The following is a 24,407-nucleotide window of genomic DNA, read 5'->3' on the forward strand; positions in this document are numbered from 1 at the left end:
GTGGCTTCCTTGATAACGCATCAGCCACAATATTCTTCTTGCCTTCCACATACATAATCTGGAAGTGGAACATAGAAAGAATGTTTGCCCATCGCATATGCTTTTCGGATAGCTTTGACTGTGTCAAGAAGTATCGCAAGGTCTGATGGTCTGTTTGGACAACAAAATCAGCACCTAAGAGGTAGAGCTTCCAACTAGAAAGCGCATGAATCACGGCCAAGAGCTCTTTCTCATAGACTTGCATAGTCTTCTCTGGCCCTTGCAAAATTCGGCTTTCATAAGCTACTACTTGTCCATCTTGCATTAGCACTGCTCCGATGCTACTGCCACACGCATCACACTGGACCACAAATGACTTCGTGAGATGTAACAAAACAATTACTGGATCTGAAGTCAACTTTTCCTTTAAGAGACTAAAAGCTGAAATCTTTTTTTGGGTCCATCTGAAAGTGACCTCTTTCTTTTGCAAAGCGTGAGCTATCTCTGCAAAATATCTGATAAACCTTCTATAGTAGGAACACAATTCCAAGAAGCTTCTGACATCGTGCATAGTCTTCAAGTCTTGCCATGTCTTAATAGCTTTGACCTTTATAGGATCCATTCTGTTACCATCTTTTGACACTAGTTGTCCAAGAAAGTGGATCTCGTCTCTAACTTAGAGCAGCGCGCTTGTGCCCTCGCCTGTGAAGTTGTGTCGTCCCCCTCCCTACCTGCTCGCCCCTCCCCCCCCCCCCCCCCCCCCCCCCCCCCTTTCCTTTCCCTCACTCTCTTCGCTCTAGCCCCCCCTCCCAGCTTGCCATCGTCGCCCTCAAACCTCCCCCCCCCCCGCCCCCCCCCTTTCCAGCTTGCCCTTGCCTCTCCTCAGCCATCCCCCCCCCCCCTTTTTTTTCACAGCTACACAGGTCGCAGACTGAGATGGAAAGCTTTAATGTCGGGATTGAGCTGAATATCGCAGAGCCGGACGTTCCTCTTCGAGGAACCTTTTGAGGAGACCCTTCAGAGGCCCTCCGACCCCCCCCCCCCCCCCCCCCCCCCCCCCCTTCGGCTTCTGCAATAGGTATTCATCTCTCTTCTGACACCTTACGCGCCATTCACGAATCTACTGTGAGCTTGGAGTCCTGTTCCTTGGCCTGTAAAGTGGTGGGAAGTTTATGCTCAGCAAGGCTATTGAAGGACTACTTTCAAGCTTCGCTGTTACACGTGAACTTTAAGATTGTGAATGTCTCCCCTCTCGGGAGAGGCTTCTTCAGGGTGCAGCTCGAGTCTACAAATCAAGGCATGGAGGTCCTAGCGCAGAGCCCTGTGGACTTTCATTTTGCTATAGGTTTTCTTGCCATATGGACACAGGGAATGGACCTAAATGGACTTGAAGGTGGAACTGCAGTTACAGCTAGATTTCTAGGACTTCTTCCAGAATTTGCTCCGCATGTTAATGAGATTGGGAGATGTTTGGGCTTTTTGGTTGGAGATGCTGTGATTCCTAAAGATGAGGATCGCACAATCTCCATAAGGATGGTGCTCTACCCATCCTTGGCGAAGAACCCTCCACAATTTATTTCGCTCCCGACCATCCATGGGGGCGAAATTCTACAGAGGGTTTTCTTCATTGGTCTTCCTGGCCACTGCTTTGTTTGTGGCAGCAAAGGCCATGTTGCTGCAGCTTGTACCCACCGCAGGAAATCTCTTGATCAAAGGCACAAGCTTCAAAACAAGAGGCACTTCATGCGAATGGGGGATTGGAAGCTCGTATGATAAGAAGAAGAAGTGAAGCAGAGAAATCTAGAAGGAAGGAAGCGAAGAAAAGAAAACGACGAGCTAGGAGGACAGAGGCTCCAAAGCTTGTGTATAGACGCAGAGCAGATGCTTCGTCTCTCTCCTCGGATACCTCTTCACCAGCTCTTCATGATCCGCCACCTATTTCTCAGGGCACAGATTTGGATATCAGCCGCAGTTCTGAAGGCATAAATTCAGCTTATGAGCGGCATTTCCCTTCTTGGGTAGAAATTGCTAAGAAGTCTGTTGAGGAGAAGTCTCTGAAGACGACTAGGAGGTCTTCTAGACTTAATCCCCATAATTAGCCTTGATTTGAGGCAATCTTGTATCTTAGATTGCCCTAGGATTTTTATCTTTTGGTGATACCATCTATGTTCTCTTTATTATTCTGATGTAATTCTACCTTGGGGTCTGTGCCCTTGAGGTGATTTTAATAGAAAGATCTTCTTTTTCGGAAAAAGAAAAACTTGTGACTGCGCAGCTCTTCGAACACAATGGTGAAGTGATGCCTATGCTCCTCTCATTCTTCGAATAGACTATCATGTCATTGAAGAATGTCCCGACAAACTGTTGATGCGAGCGGAAAATCTGGTCCATCATCTTGTTGAATGTGGCAGGAGCATTCTTTAGACCAAACGGCATCACTAAGAACTCATACAAACCAAATGTCGTTCTGAACGCAGTCTTGTGCACATCCTCTGGCCTTATACGAATCTGATGGTACCCACTCTTAAGGTCTATCCTGCTAAAAATTGCAACACCCTCTAAACGATCAAGAATATCATCAATCCTAGGAATAGGACACCTATTCTTGATGGTATTCTTATTCAACGCACGGTAATCAAACACATGCGCCATGAGCCATCCTTTTTCTGTACTAGGAGCACTAGGGAGCAAAAGGGTGAAGAACTAGGCTGAATCAGCCCCTTCTCTAATAACTCCTCAACCTGGCCCATAATCTCTTTCTGCTTTGTGCCGCGCTAATCCTGAAGGGATGTCTATTCGGTGGGCTACACCCTGGCACCAAATCTATCCGATGATCCTCAGGTCTCTCTGGCGGCAATTGCGACAGTAACAAATCAGAAAAACAGTCACTAAACTCTTGCAAAAATGCTGACCTTTCTTTATCGAACACAGATGAATTTGATTGACAATTATCTAAGACATTACGTGCAAAAATCAAGTACACAGAAAGATGATTCTTTATTATAGAAGTGATAGCTGAAGCAAATATAACAGGGACAGACTCCCCTCTGAGCTTTACATCCAAAACATGAGTTTTGCCCCTATGCTCAAGGGTGATCGTTTTGCCGAAGGCATCGAGCACGCCATGTACTCTGAACATCCACGGAATTCCAAGTAGCGCATCGCACCCTTCCAATGGCATGATATAAAATTCTTCTGTGTCTACATATAACTGAATATGCAGACGCAGCTTTCTAATAATGGGAGTAGCACAGTCTGAGTAGCCAGGACATGCCAACCCTGCCTCTACCGTGTACCCCATCTCTTCAGCTCTGATGCCTAGCTTCAAAGCTAACTCTGGTGAGATAAAGTTTGCTTTGGCACCTGGATCAAAGAAGATGAGTGTTGTCTGATCACTAACTTTACCCCATGCTCTACATAACTCGCTCGCATATGTATTGGGCTTATCACCCACCATATCTGGCACCAAACCTGCCATGGGTTTAGGCTTCTTGCCTTTCTAGTCCTCTTTATCATCTGAGTCAGCTGGTCTTTTCCTTTGTGGACAATTGGTAGCAAAGTGACCAGGCTGCTCGCAAATAAAGCATTTGTTTTCAGCCATTAAGACCTTTTCCTCCAGCGACTTACACACAAAAGGTTTGTTTCCTTTTCTATTTCTTTGCTTGCACTCTAGAAGTCCTAGCTAAATCCTTATCTTTGGTTGCCTTTTCTGACCTCCATGACGCTTCAGGAGCCGTTTTCACAAAGGGCTTCTTCGCTGAATTTTTGTTCTGCTGGCCTCATTTTTTGTTGCTGGGAAACCCACTGTCCTCTCCTTTCAACAGGGCAAGACCAGTGGTAGCAACTTCCATGAGCTGGTTGAGGGTATCCAGTGTGGTCTTAGTACAGTAGTCCCGAAGCCCTCTAGGCAGCCCACAACAATACTTCTCTATCTGCTCTGTCAATGGCACAAATCTATAGGAGGTTACTGAGAGTAATGCTTTGCAAAACCTCCGATTGTAGGCTCTTGCAAATAGACGCAGTGAGTTGGTGCCAATCTGTCATGACGTCGGCTTCAAATTCACTTGACAGCCAAGCAAATGCAAACATTTGCTTGAAGTAGACCCATGCTTGCATTAACAATGTCGTCCACCATGTAAGCGCATTGTCTTTCAAGAAAGTGGCAGCTTTCCTGACCTTAGAGGCCTCTGTAAAATTCCCTCCTGCATAAGCTGTATCAAATTGCTGGAGGAAAGTAAGAGCCTTCGCTTTATCCTCGAAGCCGCTGAAAGTGCTAAACTTTACAGTTGCACCACCTTTATAAGCTTTCGGCTTTTCCAGTGGCCCCAAATTGTCATAAGGAATTGCCTGCATCATGGGCACTATAGTAGGCATCATCGGCGCGTCTTGGCCATTGACATTCTGCGTCATAGGTGCCATATCTGGCTGCTGTCCAGAAAAACCAGCCATGCCAAAATGACTCTGTGGCACCCCAAACTAGCCTTGGTTGCTCTGAAAACCTTGCTGCATGCCGATGCTACCATACATGGGGTTTGGCATCATGCCTTGCATGCCCCCAAATACTGTTCCTGGCATGTACGGCTGACTTTGAGGCGCATAACCAACTATACTCTGGAACACCGATCCACCCCCGAAATACCCAGGATATAGCGTGGGTGGTGGAAAAACTGGATGTATTCCCTGGTAACCAGTTCCCTCTCCATTAAAGACAGCATGCGGGCTCTGGAAGGTGGCGGGCTGAACTGGCATAGCCTGTGGAATAGGCGTCCTAACCACCTGTTTAAGGACATGAGGAACCTGTTTTGGAGCCTCTGACTCCGCCACATGTGAGTGTTCCCTATCCTATTGAGACACATGAAGTACTTGGGCTTGAGCCTCAACAAGCTCTGTTTGCGGGGTAAGTTGCGTGTTTTGTTGTGGCACTGGTGGCGCTTGCAAGAACTCCATAAACCTTGGGTTCTACACCAGTTGTGAAAACACATTCACCGCGGCAACTAACTGAGTTCTGAACGCATCATCCTCAAGCTGCCCAGTCATAAAGCCCTGTTTTGAAGGGACATTTACATTAACAGGAGGTACAGACAAACGTGGCTGGGAGCTCTCGCCAATCTCGAACACCATAGGAATTTCCTGTCTGTCCTTCGAAGAGGAACCCTCTTCCATAATGCCCTTCCTTTGTCGGCCATAGTGTAATCCCGTGTTCCTGTACTCGTGTCTTTACCCAAAACAACCGAGGCTCACTTCTTGAGAAAAAAGTGATTGATATCTCCGCAATGGAACCTCGAAACCAGTCCGTGGGGCAGTAGGCTTTGGCTTTCACCCAAAATTCTTTACTTTAGACACACACAGAGAGAACGTGCAAAGGTAACCTTCAACGGGAATTAACACTTAAGTATACACACGGCTCGAAAGCTAGAATGCTTCGAGCAGTCGTCGACAACCTGTAGGCCCCAAAATTGGCGCCCCTTTCGGTATTTCTTTATTCTTTAAGAGGGTAATTACAAAGAAGAGTCTTGGGAATTCTTTACCTGTATCTAGCTAGATACCACCTGTTCTGGCAAAATTTCGGCAGCATAAGAGCCCCAAAACTTGTCCGAAACCAATTCCTTACTGGAATTCACTTCCACTGACATAAACCCTCTGATTTCTGCCCAAAACTAGTAAATTCAGCATGCTGTATTTACTGGTTTTTTCCCTGTTTCCAGCCCTAAACAGTCCTTGAACTGTCCTCTAACAGAGGGGCACTGTTCCCAATGGTTCTGGCATCCGTATGGCTGAAAAACAGTCCCAATTCAACGCATGACCAGCGCTGAAAATGCACCTGTACGGTGAGGTTAGGACCCTCATTAGTACCTGCTTTTGGAGCAGCAGTTAGCTACTCCTGTTCTTGCTCAAAGAGGCTCTTTCCTTAGCAAAAACGCATGTAACCACATAACTGTACATGAGTCAAATGAAGAGCCCTCTTGTGGGGCATCACATTACTGAACGTAGGGAAGAGAGAGAGCAGTGTGAGGTGTGCAGGACATGACTTCTTGCACCACACTGTACATGAGAGGGAAAGCTTGCATTCAATAGCTCTTAACCTGTGACAAAAATCTCTCAAATGAGCTCTCTCAGCTTAAATTTCAGCGCTACCTTCTTCTGCATGAGGAAAGTGCACCAAAATGTGCCAGTTGGCACATTTACAAGCAATTTTCCGTTTCGGGGTTGCCGCTTAAAAATCTCCCAACTGGTTGTCCGGTTGACTTTGCAGTAGAGTTCTAAAATGTTTCCCTTGTCATTCCGGAGGTAATGACGCGAACAGATTTCATGGCCCAAAATAGCAGCTCCCTAAATTTTAGGAGATGCTTCCGTTGGGCTCCCAATGGTCTTCTGACCATCTATCCCAATTGGGACGGCATCCAAAAATGCAATGTGGCCCACCCAACTGTCGGGTACTTTTCTTTGGTGACCCCACCTTGGCTTTGTGCCTTTATTGAGTTCAATTCCTAGTATCCACCAACTTGCTAAGTGCGACGGGGGACCTACATGATCTTGAACTGAGCCTAGACATCCTCTTACTATATGAATTCCAGTACCTCCCAACTTCCTGCTTGCAGGTGAAACTACTATTCACATTGGCCATACAATGTCCGACCATTTGCAACTTCAAAAAGAGGGTCTCAAAAATAAAACAAAAATCATTGGAAAGAAACCAACAACTACGGTTAGCAGTTGCCACGTCCTCGTGGCAGTTAACAGTTGCCACATCCTCGTGACATCTACACATATCATGGGACCCTCTATATAGACTCTTGTAGGATATGCTCAACCTCAGCAGTTTCCATTCCACTCTCAGGCGTTTTAGTAGCCGGCTCCCATGCCACAGATGCAGCCGACACAAAGAGTTTCTTGCGATGGCTTTGTTGGTGCTCACCGCCATGGGTGTGTTAGTAGACTGCCTGAGTACACTTCAGAACGGGTGCTTCCATCCATTGAGCAGCTGGTGGCGGCTCCATTCCCAGGGAGCCAGTTTGTTCAGAGCAGAGTCCAGTAGCAGATCCCACCATTGATTTGATGGCTCCTCCTCCAGAGGCCGATACTTCTGGTACAGTAGTGGTAACGACTCTCTCCCTTGGGTGATAGGATACGCCTGCTCTACTCAGTTTTCTTTTGTACATATGCAGTGCCTTGTGGGTTCTTTTTGTAGTTTCAGTGCTCCTCTCACCGAGACGATGAGTGGTCTTGTGGCGGGCAACCTGTAGCAAGGCTACAGTGTCATAGGCACAGTACAAGCAATTAGTTATAGCTGGGCTGGAGTTCACACTGGACAGACTTCGCCTTGGCAGTGACATGTGGCAAGCATAAGGGTGGTAGTCTAGCCGAGGCGGGGCGAGATCACCACGACCACAGTTTGGAGATAGACTTAGCTGGACTGGATATTTCTGAGCCGTTGGTCGCTCTTTATGGTTGTATATATCCGTAGTTGTTTGGAGTTATTGTTATCATCATCCACTTTGTATGGTCATCCGTCTTGAGTCTAGCATCTCCTGCACATTTGAGCCTCACAAGCCTATTGTACCCGTGAGTTCTGGGCTGGAGCTCAGTGTGCTGCCATGCTAGAGTCTGTACTAGTTTCTTTGAGCTAGTCGAGTCCCATGCTGTTCAGGTTCTATTGTTGAGTCGTTGTGTTGTTACCGTGTTATTCATTGTCTTCTGTGTATTCATTCTGTTGGAGAGATTTCATGCACATTGCACTGAGGAGCACCCACTGTAGAGAGTAGAGAGCACGACACATTATCCCCGCTAGAGGTGCTCTCATTTTTGGCAGGCCTGGTGGGACCTCAACTGAAGTCTCACTCCGTCGAAGGAGCTAGCTGCTTTAAGCTCTCACCTGTGCTAGTGTGCTGGTCTCGACTAGTGTGGTCCAGATTCAGCTCGGTCTCGTCCTGCTTCCCTCGACCAGCTTAGTCCTGGACCAGCTTAGTCCTGGACCAGCTTGTCTAGTTCCTCGTCCTGGTCTAGTAGCCTCTAGTCCTGGTCTAGTTCTCTCTCATCCAGGTCTAGCCAAGTGGTCTAATCACTCGCCCTGGTCTAGTGGAGTCTGGACCAGTGTTGAGTTAGTTGAAGGTCTGCCCTGTTATTCATTCATTGTCTTCTGTGTATTCAATCTGTTGGAGTGAGATTTCACGCACATTGCAATGAGGAGCCACTGTAGAGAGTAAAGAGCACGAGACATTATCCCCGCTACATTCAGTGAATGTATGGAGTATGAATTCAATCACTGGAAGAGAGGAATAAGACCATCTGATCATATTCTCTAGGAAATCATGGGAGCAGAGGAAATAACACTTACAGAGACCTGGTTTAATTATCCGTTCTCTGGTATGTACTACCATGGCAGCTCTTCTCACAACTCCATCCCTCAAGGATGCATGTTATCTTCTTTCTGCTTGTAACATGCATTTTTATGTGTGTATTTCAATAAGAAAAGAATGGTTCTCTTTCTTGTCATGTTTTTCCATGTTTGAGTTTCAATTCAGACTCAAATATTTTCCCAATACAAGTACATTTATTAGAACTTTGTGGCACCCTACTGATTACAAGGCAATTTCTTTGCTAGACTGTTACAGGTCAAGGGGTGATGATTCTTCATCAACTGATCTAACCAACCTTCCAGAAGGGATGAGCCGAAAGCCACACCGAGATAATCTCCACTCAATTCAAGATTTGAGGGTAGTTGACCTTCAATTGCCTTTTAACAGTTCCCTTATATATCACTTCAATGCCCTTGCTGACTCTTTCTCAAGAGGTCAATTGATGTCCAATACCTTTCTGAATCTTATGATAAACTCTATCTTTAATTTTAGGATTCTAAAGCATTGATAAGCAAGCTAAAGGAGCAGCTTGGAGTTTTGCAAAATGAAAACACTGTCTATCAGGTATTGCAGCAACTTTGTATCTAATTACCGTTTCTCAGATAATTTGCATGAGCTCTCCTGCAATTCAAGCTCCCAACAATGGGACGATCAAGTAATTTAATGAGATGATGTGCACCCTTACCTTGATTCATGAGAAGCACAATTGTCCACTATTTGAAAGTTCAGATACGTGCCAAAGAATTTCTTAATCTCATTAGAATTTTGTATGCTATTTGTTTTTCAGGAAAAACTTGAGGAAATCTCGACTGACATGAATCTTCTTTTGCGTATGATTCCATCATGGGAAACTATGAAAGAAATAGCTGAAAACCCTATATTATTTCTTCTTGCCATGGCCAAGCGCATCCTGGCTAGCACCAAAGAGGGAGAAATGGATCTTGGGGTTTGTAACATGCAGACAGACTGTAACATCGATATCGTGAGGAACACACAGCAAAAATTGGAATTTACTTGTTCACCATCATTAAGCAAAGAGATTCCATCACTGAATGACCAAGACAAGGTGATCCTTTGCTCAATATCTCAGCACTTTATGTGATTCTAGGTTCCAATGTTCATCCTTAAGGTCCCCTCATAAGTCTCAATCTTTGCATTGTGTAGGAAAATTCTCCTGCTGGCACCATGCATCTCTCAACTGATATTCCCAAAATCATTAGACATTATTTAAAGGCAATACAAGGGCTTGAGAAAAAGCTTTCCAACAAGGAGCAAGAGCTGAGAGAAAAGAATCGAGTACTGAAGGATGTACAAGATGATCTTGCAAGAGATGAGAAGATTTTTACTGAAAAGGTCAGCTTCATTTTTCTTTTCTCACTATTGAGCAATATTGTTGCCTGTCTTTTTCTCAAAATTTATGCTTTTTACTCTTGAAGTCACCAGATGAGAGAGATCAACGCATTGAAACTTTTGACAAGAGAGCTCACTGTGGAAAAAGATTGCCTTCTTCAAAAAATTCAGATGGATGCAACCATCATCTCAGATTTATCACACAATGCGTTGGCCAAAGAAGATGAATTGTCCATACTAAGGGCCTCAATTGATTCTTTACACATGCAACCACAGGAAAAAGATAGGAATGCCCATAAAGACAGCTTCTTGGTCTCCAGCAAGAATGGTCACCGTCAACTGTGCGCAATTTTTAATGCATTTGAGGAGCACCAGAAACCAGATCATCAGGTAAACTATATTGAAGCACACAAATGTATTGAAGAATAGACATCAAACCTGCAGCTTCAGTTGATCGATCCTATCTGACAAAATTAACAAAAGGCCAAGTTCTCTGTCTGGCTAGACCTTGGCACAGATATCAACTCAGTAGGCACCTATTGCACTCAACCTTATTTTTGAAAGTGCATTTTTTCTAAATCAAAATCATGAGTACTTTACCCAGCCAGTATATCAGGATGAGCGTTATGCATGGCAATTGCCTAGAAATTATCATGTTGTTGTCTAGAAATCATCGAGAGACACCACGATTATCATTGCTAGGAATTCTTGTGCTGCTGTTCCTAAACAAACAAGTGGTTTTCACCACAGCCCAATGGAGTAAATGTCAATCTTGGCGGTGTATGCCCTACACCTTATTGCATCTAAATACGTTTTAAGCTTAAAAAATAAAAGGTTTTTCATTGCCAACCATAACTTTATTACGTCATTCACTAAGATCTTGACAGGAGAGGGACGATGGCGAACGTGATGAGACACGGAACATACAGGAGGAAGTAGACACATGTAGGGAGCTAAGGCCAGTGAGAGGCAAGACAAACAAAAAGCTACGTATCAATTTTGAGAAAAGGTTTCAAGACTTGGCGTATAATATTTTAAAAGGAGGGAAATTTCTTCAAACAGCCTGTGTAAATGAGCCTCAAGCAGTGGATAAGGTGCCAAATATGACAAATGAAGATGATGTTGAGGTACATGCTCAAGTTAACATTCGGTTAACTGTCTTGTATTTTATTATCAAGAGCGTCTTAGAACATACCATGTTTCTATACTTCCTGTGATTCTTTCATTCTCTTTCAAATGGCTACTTTTGAAAACTGGCAGAACTGAATTTCTCAAGATTCATCAGTTTGTAAGATTTAAGTGAGCTTTGTAACCGCAATCACAGCCATTTATGTCTTTGTAGGTACGTTGCGAAGACATGCATGATTTAAACCGTTCAAACATTAACAAACAAGACAATATTTTTCAGAACGAACTTTGCAGTTTTTTCTCTGAAAATCAGGAGTCATTGCAGAGGTGAGATATTTATAAAAGCAGTTTTCCTGTAACTTTTGTGCAGTTCTTGGGTATCTGCACATTGTACAGAGTATAGTCTAGCTCCGACATCAATTCTTCCTATGATCATATACAAGGGTGATCTGATACTTTGTGTATTTTGTGTGAATCTAGACCAACAGCTGGAGTTGGAACCAAAGATCTATATCCTGGGACAGAATCTGCGGACTTCTTACCAAATGAGGAAGCTGGTCAAAGAAACCTAGAGATCATGAAGCAAGATTTCAATTATGTAGGTACAAGAGACGTGTACCTTGAGAAGAAACTAAGAGAAATAACACAGGCTTGGCATGCAGAGAAGCAGGTTGGTTCACTCCTAAGGTGCATGAATTTTCTTAAACTTCTTGCTCCTTATAATAATTCCAATATAGAACCTGTTCCATTTTCTCTTAACAGTATCTTATACAGTATTGCATTTAAGTCTTTTGACCCTCTGTTTTTTTTATTGAAGGCATGTAATAGGAGTGAAGAATAGTGATGAAATCTTTCTTGTGTGATTTTCTGGATGAGGGTTCCAAGAATGTTCGATGTCAAGATCCTTTGCACGCCAAACATGCAGATAAAACAACATAAGAAATAGACCTCTTACCCTCAGCCTCTGGTAGTGAATACAGAGGCAGCAAGCCACTCATTTAGATATTTCCATGGGTATATCTTCAGATTAGTACACTACGAGAGTTATATACTTGGAGTCAGCAGTAGCCACTCAGTCGCTTGGGGCTAGCTGTGGTACCTTCTTGAGGGTACTCTCCTCAGTACTGATACTAGTCTCTGTCTTAGTCTCGATTTGGAGTCGGTACCTCACTGCTCTTAACCATTGCACCTTAGCCTTTGCATCACCATTGTACTTGTGGTTGTCTCTTGGTCTGGAGTTGGGTGTGCTACTAGCCAATCATCAATCTTTATCTCGGTCTTGTAGTCACCTCTTGGGGCAATGCAAGTTCAGTTGAGTCTTATCTCTCAAGTTATGAGTGTTCCTCTGGTTTTCTACGTGGTTTATCTTGTTTATCTATTGTGCTATTTGTGCCTTTACTATCTTGCAGTGTACCTTGTGAATGAGTGAGGCTTAAGCATACTGCACAGAGGTGACCCCTTATCCCAGAGGAGCACAGTACTCACTTTCCTGTTACAGGTTTTTTTTTGTTTTTGGGCACACCCAGTGGGACCTCGCTGAGGTCTTTCTCTTAGGTTCGGAGTCAAGTGCCTGCTGCAGTGCTTAGGTATGACCCATATTCCGGCACAACTAAGGACCCTTTGGTGAGTCCACTCAAGAGTCCTCTCAGGAGCCCTCTCAACTGTACCACCAACATATTCTTACCTCGACACCCAGCCGAAGTTCACCATTGCCTCCCAGGTCCTCTTCTCTCAGCACAGCCCCTTCCTCCTGCATTGACAACCCTTCGCCACCCCAGTCAGCTGAGGAGAGAAACCCTAGCTCTCCACCTCCACTTTCTCCCCGACTTGTCACCCCCTCGCTCCCGACTCCACCCTCTTGACCAGAAGCCATGGAGGATGACCTGTAACTGAGTTCTGGCTAAGGTCAACATCAAATTGCCAACTTCTAGAGGCCTCTCCACCGTAAGGTATAGACGACCATGTACGACGGTTCACATCTCTATGCAGAGGGAGAGGCTTCAACTGTTGGGATGCTTACCTGGTGCTTTCTCCCTCCACTTTGGACAGTCTGGTTGATAAGTAGTATAGTCAGTTTACCCAAAAACCACTTCAAGACATGGGATAAGCTTAAGACCGCCTTTTGCAGAGATTTCCGGCGAGGTAACTCCAATGAAAGAGCTTTGGATCAACTGGAGATTCTTGAGCTAGGTGCTCGGGAGACCTTTGTCGAGCTATCCTTAGTCTTAGTCTCGGTCTCAGTCTCAGGTTGGAGTCGGCACCTAACCATTGCACCTTAGCATTTGCACCCCCATTGTACATGTGGTATAGTCTTGGTCTTGTAGTCATCTTTTGGGGCACTGCAAGTTCAGCGAGTGTCTTATCTCTCAAGTTCTGAGTGTTCTTCAGCTATGCTATGGATTTGTCTTGTTTATCTACTGTACGGTGTACCTTTACTATCTTGTAGTGTACCTTGTGAGTGGGTGAGGCTTCAGCATACTACACAGAGGTGACCCCTCATCACAAAGAGCACAGTTTTCACTTTTGTGTTACAACCAGCAAGATGACCTTAATGGGAGGCTTGGCTTTCTGAAAGAATGGATTATATATCTTTGAGAAACACACTATTTTCAATCATAGTCACATAAATCAGGAAATGTATTTGGAAGTAGCTAGGTTAAGCCTTGAGAAGGCTCATTCTTTTAATGAATTGAATTGGATAACAAAAGAGAATTGTTGAAACGCTTCAAGGCACGAAATGGAAGTTTTGTGTGGCTCTACTTCTAATCTTCTTTAATTACCAATGGTTGTTGAGAATACAACATCATACCAAGTATTGTGCTTTATCAAATGGCTTGAATGTAGTGAAGGTCTAAGCAAGCTTGCAAGTTTCTTTCACTCAAATTTCCTCTGGTTGTACTCCTTCTGTCCATATATGTATGAAAGTTTGATAGAGAAATAAAGGAAAAGCAAAAGAAAGTTGAGTTGAATGTCGTCAAGAAACCAAAATGATCAATAAGACAAATTTTTTGGACAAAACCCATTAATGTCTGAGAACAAAATAAAATGAAGTAGAAGTTCTTATGTACAACCTAGAATGAGAAGTGAAATGGATATTGTGTTGAACAATGAAGGGGCCGTATAAATGCCTTCAGAAGGCCTACGCGACACCAGTTGCAACAAAATTTATTAGGTTTGAATTGTGTCAATGAGTACCAGATAATTTCAAAACTGAAAAGTCCTTGTGATGGTTTAGAATCTTGAGACACTGTATATACCTTGCCATACAGTGACAAAGCCGTCAGAATGGTAAGATTCATGATGCATAATTAGAGAAACTCACTGATGGGATGCTGCAACACAGCCTATAACTACTCCTCGATATTGTCAACACACTTGCTCACATTATTGCCAACTCCATGCCATGCTAACAGAAAAATGCTTATTATGGATTTTTACGACACTTATTGCAAACTGTTTTCAGTCCTGACCTGCTAATGGGTGAATTTTTGCAACTGTTTATGTTGGAGAGAGTCATAGGCTTTGATTTTATTAACAAGACAAGAATTGACAATGATGAATGGTTGTGGATGTCAAACTCTTACTGTAGACATAATCAGTGTCTGTAATGTGGGAGCAGGGCAATAAAATTTACTTAGTACCACGTAATGCCAACAATGGAAAGGTTATAGAAACGTAATTGTCAAACCTGCAACGACATTCCACATGCATGAACTTGGCTGCTGCATAAAACCTATAATCTTCTTTTCTATCTTGCCTTTATCAGAAAGGCCTTTAAACAGCTGAAGAGATTTTTGTATCACCAATTAATGCCTAAATAACTCACATGCTGGTGTGTAGGCGATGGAGGAGATGGTGCAAGCGGAACGTGAAACCTGGGAGGCTCGTTCTATGTATGCACTTAGGAAGCAAGAGCAATTGGAGAGGGATCATCAAGCACTCAAGGAAGAGTTGGAAAACACCAAGTCCTTGATGCAAAAGGCTGGTCTTGGCATTCGCCTCTCTGCCCACAATGTCCGAGAGCTCGCTAATGGTGATGTTGACTTGAGGACTTCCATCACATGTTGACTACATGATGTGTATATCCACACCCTCAGCCACATACCATTGCTCTTGTAATCTCTCCTGGTAAAATTCCAATGGTGGCTACATATGCTTACAATCACCAATTTCTCTTGTGGAGTAGCTTATTGGAAAAGGCAAGTGCTTATTCATTTATGTAGCTTATTATTAGGCAATTTCTGACTCTTGCACTAGATGAGAGGATGGTATCAACTTGTGGTTCTTTCTCACCCATAATTAACACATTAATCCCAAAGTTCCAAAGCCTCTATAAAATGCTCCAAGTTTAAAGCAATAATTAAAGCATCCATGTAAACCAGCTAAGTGAATAGGGCAACTGGTCCTGCAAGGTGTACACATTGGATAAGTCAGCAACCTTCAGACACTTGGGATTATATTTTTCGCTAACAAGTATAGTAGAGACATTAAAGAATATTTAAGGAAACTATATTAATCATCATGCAATAGAAGCAAAAGGCTGCTTCTGATAAGCACCGACAAGTCATCAAAGCATTTTTAGAACCTCCAAAGCAAAGCACACTTTTCAATGGAAGATGCGAGAAAGCATGCATGGTCGAGCTCGTTACGAGTAGGGAAGCTTTCTAGAACGAAAGATAAACTCATGTATAAGATAGCGCAGGGTTCAAGTGAGCCTCATCAAACGGCGATTGAAGAGAGATCTATGCGGCTAAGGAAGCTCGCAAAATGATAGAGGTATGCATGCATGAGGAGGGCTTACAAAAAGAAATGCTAGATGAATTTTAAGTGGAGATGTACACAGCTTTAAACAAAAAGGATGCTTTGATTGAACATTGAAGGGGAACTTGTGGCATGTAAAGTAGCCTCTCACCTTCTTCTCCTAGGATCATAGATTATACATAGGAGGAAGAGCACATCAGGGAAAGATGAGATTTGAATGGAGAGTTGTGAGTTGGAGAGAGGACAAGAGTTGAAGAGTAGATGGATTCACTTTATGCATTAAAAGGGAGGCAAAAGAAAGACCATTTATAATGAAGTTTGCTGATTTGAAGAAAAGGAAAGAATTTTACTCGCACTGGCATGCCTTGAAGGGTGAGAGAATGTCTTCGGTTGGAGGAAGCTTTCTCTCATGCTTAAGTAGCACATCAGAAAGGATGAATGTCACATGTTCTCTAGGCTAGAAACGCAGGAAAATGGGTCGTTTGTAGAGATGGTAAAGAGTAATCAACGTGGGGTCCATACTTAGAAACTCAGCAATGGAACACAACTTGCATTCTGATTGTATGAATGGGAAGAACCCGCTAGGAAAGAAGCTCGCTGGAATACTAGTATCGTTTATAGGGAGAAGCTACATCCTGATATACAGGTAGTGCAGAGGGATCAGACGTTAGAGAGGATTGTCTGTGGTTGAATATGCTAGCCCAAGTGGGCAATCACCTGACATAATCCTGGAGGATGATATTATGGAGTACTCGAGGGTTTGGCGAACATTATGTTAGTTGGAGATTTTACTGGAAGGACAGCTTCTTGTCAAGTTGCTTTTCTTTATACATCAATGGAGGATATTTGTAAGTACGACCATGTAGTTCTTGGAATCGAGAGAGTTTCTGATCATTCATGTAGCGATGGAGGTTAGCCATACTCAATGGCATAGTGAGATGGCCATTGTCAGGAGGATTTATGTGTTATCCACAGCAGCGTAGACTAGCATGGTCGATTATGTAGGGTAAAACCCCCAACTTAAGGCCACCTAAGAGAGGGAGCCTAGATCTCCGATCTCCGAGCCCAATTATAACCAATCAGTAGCTCATTTGATTCGCTTCGTCGTGAGCTTTACGAAAAAATTGATCTCATCTTTTTTGACGATTGGAGCCGAAAGTTATTAATCCATCTATGCATTCTTGTGTAACAAAAATGGGTGTGAAAAAGAAGACACACCAACCCCAAAAGAAAGACATGGGTGCCAACAAAGATTAAAGTCATCCATTGCCCAATGAAAAGGTTGCATTTCAAATAAAATGAACGCTGAGCATTCTTTTGAATTGCACAAAGTTGGTTCAGCTTTGTCCTATTATTGGGGGTGTCATTGTCCTTTCTTTGGGGGGTGGTTTTTTTATTGGCCCCTTTACCCTACTCGCCCCTCTCTTGATCTTATACAACGTATCCGAGAGCTCTCTGTTTTAACGAGACCTGTTGGAGTTCCTGTAGATTATGCATACTATCTTTCATACTAAACTGCACACAATAAATGTATAGCCAACAAAGACATTTGTATCCTAGATAATAGTTTTCTAGGGATACAGATTGTACCTATACTTCCTTTAGATTGTGTCTACCACCATGCACCTATGACAAAGCTTATACACCAACTCGAGTCATGTTAATGTATAACGTGAGTTCGAAAGAATGGTTTTAAAATGTAAAAGTTTTAGGCAATTTAATAGAGATACATTAAAATAAGGGGTTTTTATATTCAATTTTGAAAAAATTTCATAAAACAAGGGTTCATTTTATTCATGCAAACATGTTAAAAGAAGGGTTTTTATAATACCCTGCGCACGTTACATAGCGGGGTACCGAATGGAGAACCCCTCGGAGTACACCAACTTACAAAACTATTCAGGCAGCAGTTACAACATTTTTCCCCACTCTTGTGGGACAAGATGGTAATGGTGTGTGTCTCAAGATATTTGGTATGATGATGGGTATCAAAAGACTAGAGGAAGATTCCAAAGCAAACAAAACGATAGGAGGCACCATATACCATCTAATGCCTTGTAAGGTGAGAGGAGAGAGTGTATATAGCCGCGCTTGAGCAGAACATTTACCAACGATTCTTGAGTTTTTTTATAGGGGCATGGAAACTCTTTCAGGAGTAGGGAACTAGCTATCATATCATCATCATTGGTTACACAATGACCGAGAGCTTTATGCTTCTATGCTTAAGCATGATCCGAGTCGTTGGGCAAAGAAAGAGGGTGTCCAAGCGTGGGAACATGCTGGATTCATGAGGGATTCTCTACACTTGAAGGCTAGGGGTCATATGCTCCCTAGCTATTATAATAGCATGATAGGCATTGGCCAAGCTTGATGCGTTCGTGCTTGAGTATGAGTTAAGTCGTTGGGCAAAGAAAGAGTGTCCAAGCATGGGGATACATTGGATTTAGGAAAGAATTCTCTACGTTTAATCGTATATTTACACTTCAAACCATTTTTTAGAAGGGTCGAGCACATGAACACCGTATTTATTGCTATGGATTTTTGTAAATCTTTTGATGCAATGCATAGAGCAAGATTGATGTATATGTTGTATGATGATTTGGGTGATCGGAGCGAGATTGATGCATAGATTGCATAATGATTTGGGTGTGTTCACTCTCTCCTCCACTTTTTGATATGTATATTGATAAGATATCATGCTATATTGACAAAGAGGGTAATAGAGGTGCACAATTATCAAGCACTTGGAAACTTTCATTGCTTTATGTGGATGATATTGTTCTGATTGATGACTCCCAATGGGGCTAGAGAGATAGTTAGATACATTACAAATGTATGCACTGGATAGAGATTTGTCTTTGAAGTTTGCAAGACCAATATGGTGGTATTTAACATAACACCACAAATGGGGGATGGCATAAGCATTAATATATACTTATGGTTAGGCATTGGTTGAGTATATAGACTCCTATTCCTTACTCATAAGTAATGCAACAAAAAAGAAAAACACATATGAGTTAAGGGTAGAAGCATGAATAGGTGGACTTAATACATGTGTCCGGGATAGACTCCTACCAATTTTTTGTGGTTAGGTATAGCATATCATACAAACTCTAATTTGCTTCCTTACCAGCTCAAACTCAAGTTCCCAAACATATATATACCTAGATGAATCCAGGATAAGCTCAAATTCACACTTAAAGGAAAGTGCAAGGTATATACCCATGGCAGTCACCCACAAGACATAGTATTGACTAAATACCATGACATCCCCACTAACATCGTCAGTGCCCAATAGTGGGTGTAGAACTAGGTACTAACATATGCTCCCAAACAAAACACACACCACACGCACACACATGAGCATACATCAACACAAAGTTCAGCGTACTGAGTTTCTGTCACGACTCCAAAGATCAAGGGCAAACTCAGCCATAATGAAGCGTAGCACTAAACGAAGCATTAAATATAAAAAAATTAGCACCAAAATGAGTTAGTTGATAGGGCATACGCACCACAAAAGATAGAAAGAATTAGCACAATTTTAATTAGCCGTAACTCGGACAAAAACTTCACAATGTGAAGTCTGCATGTCCGCTATACGACTGAAAAATATACCTAGATGAATCCAGGATAAGCCCAGATTCACCCTTAAAGGTAAGTGCAAGGTATAGACCCATGGTACTCACCCACAAGACAATATAACCATCAGCTCCATCATGCATAGTATTGACTAAATACCACGACATCCCCACTAAGGTCGTCAGTGCCCAATAGTGGGTGTAGAACTAGGTACTAACATATGCTCCCAAACACAACACACAACACACACACACACACACACACACACACACACACACACATGAGCATACATCAACACAAAGTTCAACGCACTGAGTTTCTGTCATGACTCCGGAGACCAAGGGAAGACTCAGCCATAATGAAGCCTAGCACTAAAAGAAGTTCCCAAACAAATGTTTCTATTTTGAAGTTACTACCTACCACTTTGCATCACTAGCACCCACCTTTGATAGCTAGAAGCTTGCTATAAGGTGGTAGCTACTAGGTCAAAAAACACATAGCTAGTGTATCGCCTACTTATGTTTTTACCCTTAAGGTGCTATGACTATAGTAGGAACATTGATAAACACACAGAAAATCAACCACATTCTAGGCGCATACATCAGTTAGGCGATGTGTGCTTGCACACACAAAGGACCTCATCCCCTAGAATTACAAAGGACAGTCATTGAGAAGAAGGATTGCAAGATATAATTTTATGGATGTCCACAAGAGGAAGATAAATGGGTTAATATCTATGTAGCATCACATCCACATCAACAAATCACCAAGGCTTTTGTGAATATTTTGTCTCAATGGGTTGAACATTTACCAAACATAGAAAAAACAAATTGTGACTGGCTTGCAATAAATCTTCTTCTCATTATCCTTTCATATTTACTGTTTCATTATGATTACAAGGCAAAAAGATTCCACAATAATTGTTATCTTTGTAAGGTACTTCAAATTTGTGATGTCCATGATGGATGATTAGACCATATGTTACCCAATTTGTTGCAACTAGGGGCAGCCCATCAGTAGCTAATAGCTCATCACTACAACACCATAAAAGGCACCCCGGCCACTTCCAAGATAGCAAATATCAGGATTCCTAGAGGGCTCACCCGATACTGATCAACCATGGGGACAAAGAATGGAGCATGTGTCAGTTTCAACCACCCATACATATATCATGTTTTTCATCTCGCAATATTGACACCATACCCACCATGTACCAAACTATTGGTGCTCGACCATGGAACCGTACTCAGATCATCGGAATCTTGTTATCTGCAATTGGTCTAGAGACAACGGATTGTTAGTGCTAGGCTCGACAAATCTTCCTAAGGAAGCTTGCTTATCAATAGTAGGGTGCAATCACGAAGGATTCCCTAGTCTGTTCTGTATGGTATCACGTGAGTGTAGAATGGGAGGGTTTTGGCAAGTGTGCATATCATATACAATAGGGTAGTCCCCCCAAAACTTGCATGCACATAGCCTACCGTAAGTTTGAGGGGAAAGAGAGGGACACAGGATACTTTAGGGCACTACGGAGAGGAAGATTGTGAACCAGGCTATTGCCACTCCAAAATATTTTGACCAAGTGCTCAAGCAAGAAGCTACTTGAACAGCTTCGATAAATCAACAAGGTGTTTCAAATCAACGGCCAGGTGGCGGCCTGCAAGCACTTGTCCGTGCCTTGTGCCCTGCACAATTCGTTGCTGCAGCCCCCGTTTCTGGCTTGGTTGATAGCATGTCCCATTGCTGCAAAGCCCATCCTACGCCCACAGAATACCCAGCATCACTGCAGCCCACACGAGCCTCCTCGTCACCATTTGCAGCAAGCTGAGTTGCCTGCGCACTGCCCCCTGTAATACGACCACTAGACAGCCCTTAGCTTTGCATTGCCACCAAACCTTCTTGGCCAGCTGCCCTGATTCTTGCACTTTATTTGGATAGAGCTTGCTGTAAATGCTATTGTTGTGAGGGGCAATGATGGTAGGATTGGACTGAGCGAAGCACCCGAAGGAGACATTGCAATTGCGTGGGGCCGAGGCAAGTTAATCCTGGAAAATCAGCCCAACATCCAGCATAGACAAAAGAAGCGTGGCAAATCATCCCCGACATTGAGAAAGTAGAAGAAGAAGTGAAAGAGCTCTTGAAGCTTATGGGCCTTTCGGAACCCACACACATGGGGGCTTGGAGAGTGGGAAAAAAGGCAAGTGATGAGAAAGGAAGTTCCAAGGAAAGATCACTCATTATACGTTTTCCTGCGTTGGAAGCTTGGAAGGAATTCCTGAAGAAGAGACCAACACTCCAAGCAAATTGGGATATTTTTGGACGATGACCTCACCCTAACACAAGTAGCACACATGCAAGAGTTGATGTCAGAGATCACGATAGCAAGGGAGAAACGAAAAATTACTTTCTACAGAGGATGGAGAGTAGTGTTTTTATGAAAGACACACCACATGACTGTGCGAGACCTATGGGACCAACTTTAAAATGGCAGCATGGAATTGTCATGGATCAATGAAGCTAGATGTAGGCACATTTGAGAATAGCCTCAAGGAAAGAGACATTATTACTCGGAGACGCATCAGACTCCTGGTAGCACATTACCTAGAGTGACGGGATACCATTGACAGACTACTTGTAGACAAGATGTGAGGTCAACTCATAGAGGACATGGGTCAGGAGGTGTGGCAACTATTCAGGGAGGATCTTTAGCCCCTCATTCGTATTGTTCGAAGGGATGGGAAGGCCAAGTATATGTGGTTCATAGTGAGAGAAGAGACAGGGAGGCCACTCCACATTGCAATATGCTATTTTTTCCCAACACATCTCATTATGCATTGCTCGAGGAACAGTCACCCTACATGATATTGGATGAGAACATATGGGAGTTCTCTCGGGATGGAGATGTCATTCTTTTGGGAGACTTTAATGCCAGGACGAACCGATCTCAAACAGCTTTCTACGATACCTTGAAGGAAATGTTGAGAGCATTAGCTGTCAATTATATGGGATTGGCTAGGTGTTCGTAGGATGAGGAGCACACTAGATATGGGAGATATGTGACAATGTGGGGACTGCGCATGGATTAGCCATCTTGAATGGCCTCGAGAGATTTTCAACATAGGCATCGGGCTAGCACAGTGGATTATGTTTTGGCTCCCAATATTATACCCTCTATTCAAGAATTTACAATTGGGCCCAGGCCTATCGGGGTAGACCATAGCAGTAGATCATGTCCTCCTCACGTTTGCCGTCTCATTCCAATTCAGCACATCTTGACTGGCACATACATCTATGCATACCTGGTACACTTTTACTATGGAGACTAATTCTGTCTATATAGATTTTATATACATACACTTATGCATAGAGGATCCAGGGAGACCTCTAGAGGATCTCACTTATATATTGGCAGATATTGCAGGATGCGGTAATAGAGACATATCCACACACTGAGCCTAGGTAGCGACGACGTTCTGGGAGCATACCCCAGAATAGCTTGTATGATGAGGGGTGCAAAGAGACAAGAGCCCAACTTCAGAGGGAGGTATTTCTAGGAGTCATCACTCATAGGCAATCACGGATTGCTTCTCCGTGTTTGGTGCGACGGAACAAGAGGGTGTTTCTAGTTCGATTAGAGCAGGATTTATACCAAAAAAATTTGAGCCAAGATTTAGGCGAGGCATGGCGATTCTTCCATGGGCATTCTCCTCCACCAGTCATCACTTCTACGGAGGTATGGGGTCAGTATGCATTATCTCTCTATACGGTCTCGGGGTAGCCACCTCTTCCAGATCCGCTAGAGGCATGCCTACATACATGTGCTTTGTTTACCACCAAGATGGTAAAGAAGGACATTGACAAGATGAGGACCAAGAGAGCATATGATCACAATGGCCTAGTAGCAAAGCATTTTATATATGCTAGAGATTTGCTTGCAGAGCTTTTAGCAGTGATGTTCAATAGAGCATGTACGACGGCCTACCTGATACTTGTAGTTTGTCTACTATCGTACTTATCTTCAAGTCAAGGGACCCTATGGATCTTGGGAACTACTGCACTATCATGATTAGACACACATTGGTACAGTTGTTCACATACATCCTTGAGTAGGAATTGATTAGATGTGTAGAAAAAATTTGTAGGCTACTTTGTGTTCTAGCATCGAAATGGGAACGCCCTGACCTGGCTCCCATCTTTTTGCTTCTTCCTAGATTGAGATTTTCCTTTAGAAAATTGCTAGTCACATCTATTGAGCAATGTTGGGGTTTTGAATCAAAGGGCATGTTGAAAATATGGGAATGTGTTATCTAAAGAGTCCTTCCATTAATGCTAATTGTTCCTGCATCAAAGTCAAAAGTGTCGATAACTTGTTGGATTATTGAAGTATCAAATGGGATCTTGGTGGTTTCCATGATCACCTCCATGCTCCATACCTTTAGTAGGGCTTGCTCATTTTTCTCAAACACGTATTTACTGATGTTTTGATGAGGCATAGAACATTGGGCTTCTCTTGAGGATACTTATTATTGTAACTCTTCAAGTTTCGGATCCTTCTTGTCAATGATGGCAGTCATGACTTGAAAGCTCGATGTTCCTCTTCTACCTATAGCAAAGCGCTATGACAAGCTTTGTGTTGATCTCATCCAGCTTTAGCGGCTCATCTACCATGCTCATCAATGTTGAGTTATAGTCCATATCATCTTCAATGGCCAAAGGCTAGGAACAACAAACTCCATGGGCACTACTACCTCTATACCGTACACCAATAAAAAATGGAGACATCTCAATCGTGATCTTGTAAGTACGTTGTTCTATAATCCCAATGTGCCATCTAAAGCTTATCATCCTAGTTATGAGGTTCCTTTTGCACAATCTTGGTCAGAATGGTCTTGATGATCTTATAACTGCTCTTATTACTATGCCACCATAATCTTGCCTATAAGATCTTCTTGAAAGTGATATCAGTGGAGAAATGATCCCCCTGATCTCGCACTATGACCCTTAGTTATCACTTGCATTCTACCTTGCATAGGCACGTATCTTCTTAGCACTCCATCAATTCCTAGCAAATATAATGATCCACTTATGATAGTTAGTTTTAGACTCTTAATAATCAGTGCTTTCTTACTCAACTTGGACCAATCCTCTGGAAATCCTCTAAATTGGAGAAAATCTTAATAATGAGTTCTTTCTTGCTCGACTGGGACCAATCCTCTAGAAATCCTCATAATTGGAGAAAATCACATGCAT

General features: G+C 43.0%; 1 protein-coding gene across 4 annotated transcripts in view; it reads left to right on the plus strand.

The window, feature by feature from the left end:
* The window catches only part of LOC147456047 (kinesin-like protein KIN-4C), a 158,467-nt gene extending 143,260 nt beyond the window's left edge, over positions 1-15,207 (plus strand). Inside the window, exons 10-18 of one of the 4 annotated variants that reach the window (XM_086514625.1) lie at positions 8,582-8,694; positions 8,829-8,900; positions 9,124-9,402; positions 9,501-9,689; positions 9,780-10,076; positions 10,574-10,813; positions 11,029-11,141; positions 11,295-11,501; positions 14,655-15,207. In XM_086514625.1, the coding sequence (XP_086370751.1) occupies positions 8,582-8,694; positions 8,829-8,900; positions 9,124-9,402; positions 9,501-9,689; positions 9,780-10,076; positions 10,574-10,813; positions 11,029-11,141; positions 11,295-11,501; positions 14,655-14,787 (1,643 nt within the window). In that variant the 3' untranslated portion in view covers positions 14,788-15,207. The remainder of the gene's footprint in view (positions 1-8,581; positions 8,695-8,828; positions 8,901-9,123; positions 9,403-9,500; positions 9,690-9,779; positions 10,077-10,573; positions 10,814-11,028; positions 11,142-11,294; positions 11,502-14,654) is intronic. The other 3 variants (XM_086514624.1, XM_086514627.1, XM_086514626.1) reach the window with 3 other exon arrangements.
* The last annotated feature ends 9,200 nt before the right edge of the window (positions 15,208-24,407 follow it).

This window comes from Adiantum capillus-veneris, chromosome 6 (genome assembly GCF_014529385.1).
Source record: "Adiantum capillus-veneris isolate H3 chromosome 6, ASM1452938v2, whole genome shotgun sequence".
In the NCBI taxonomy this organism is placed as follows: Eukaryota; Viridiplantae; Streptophyta; class Polypodiopsida; order Polypodiales; family Pteridaceae; genus Adiantum; species Adiantum capillus-veneris.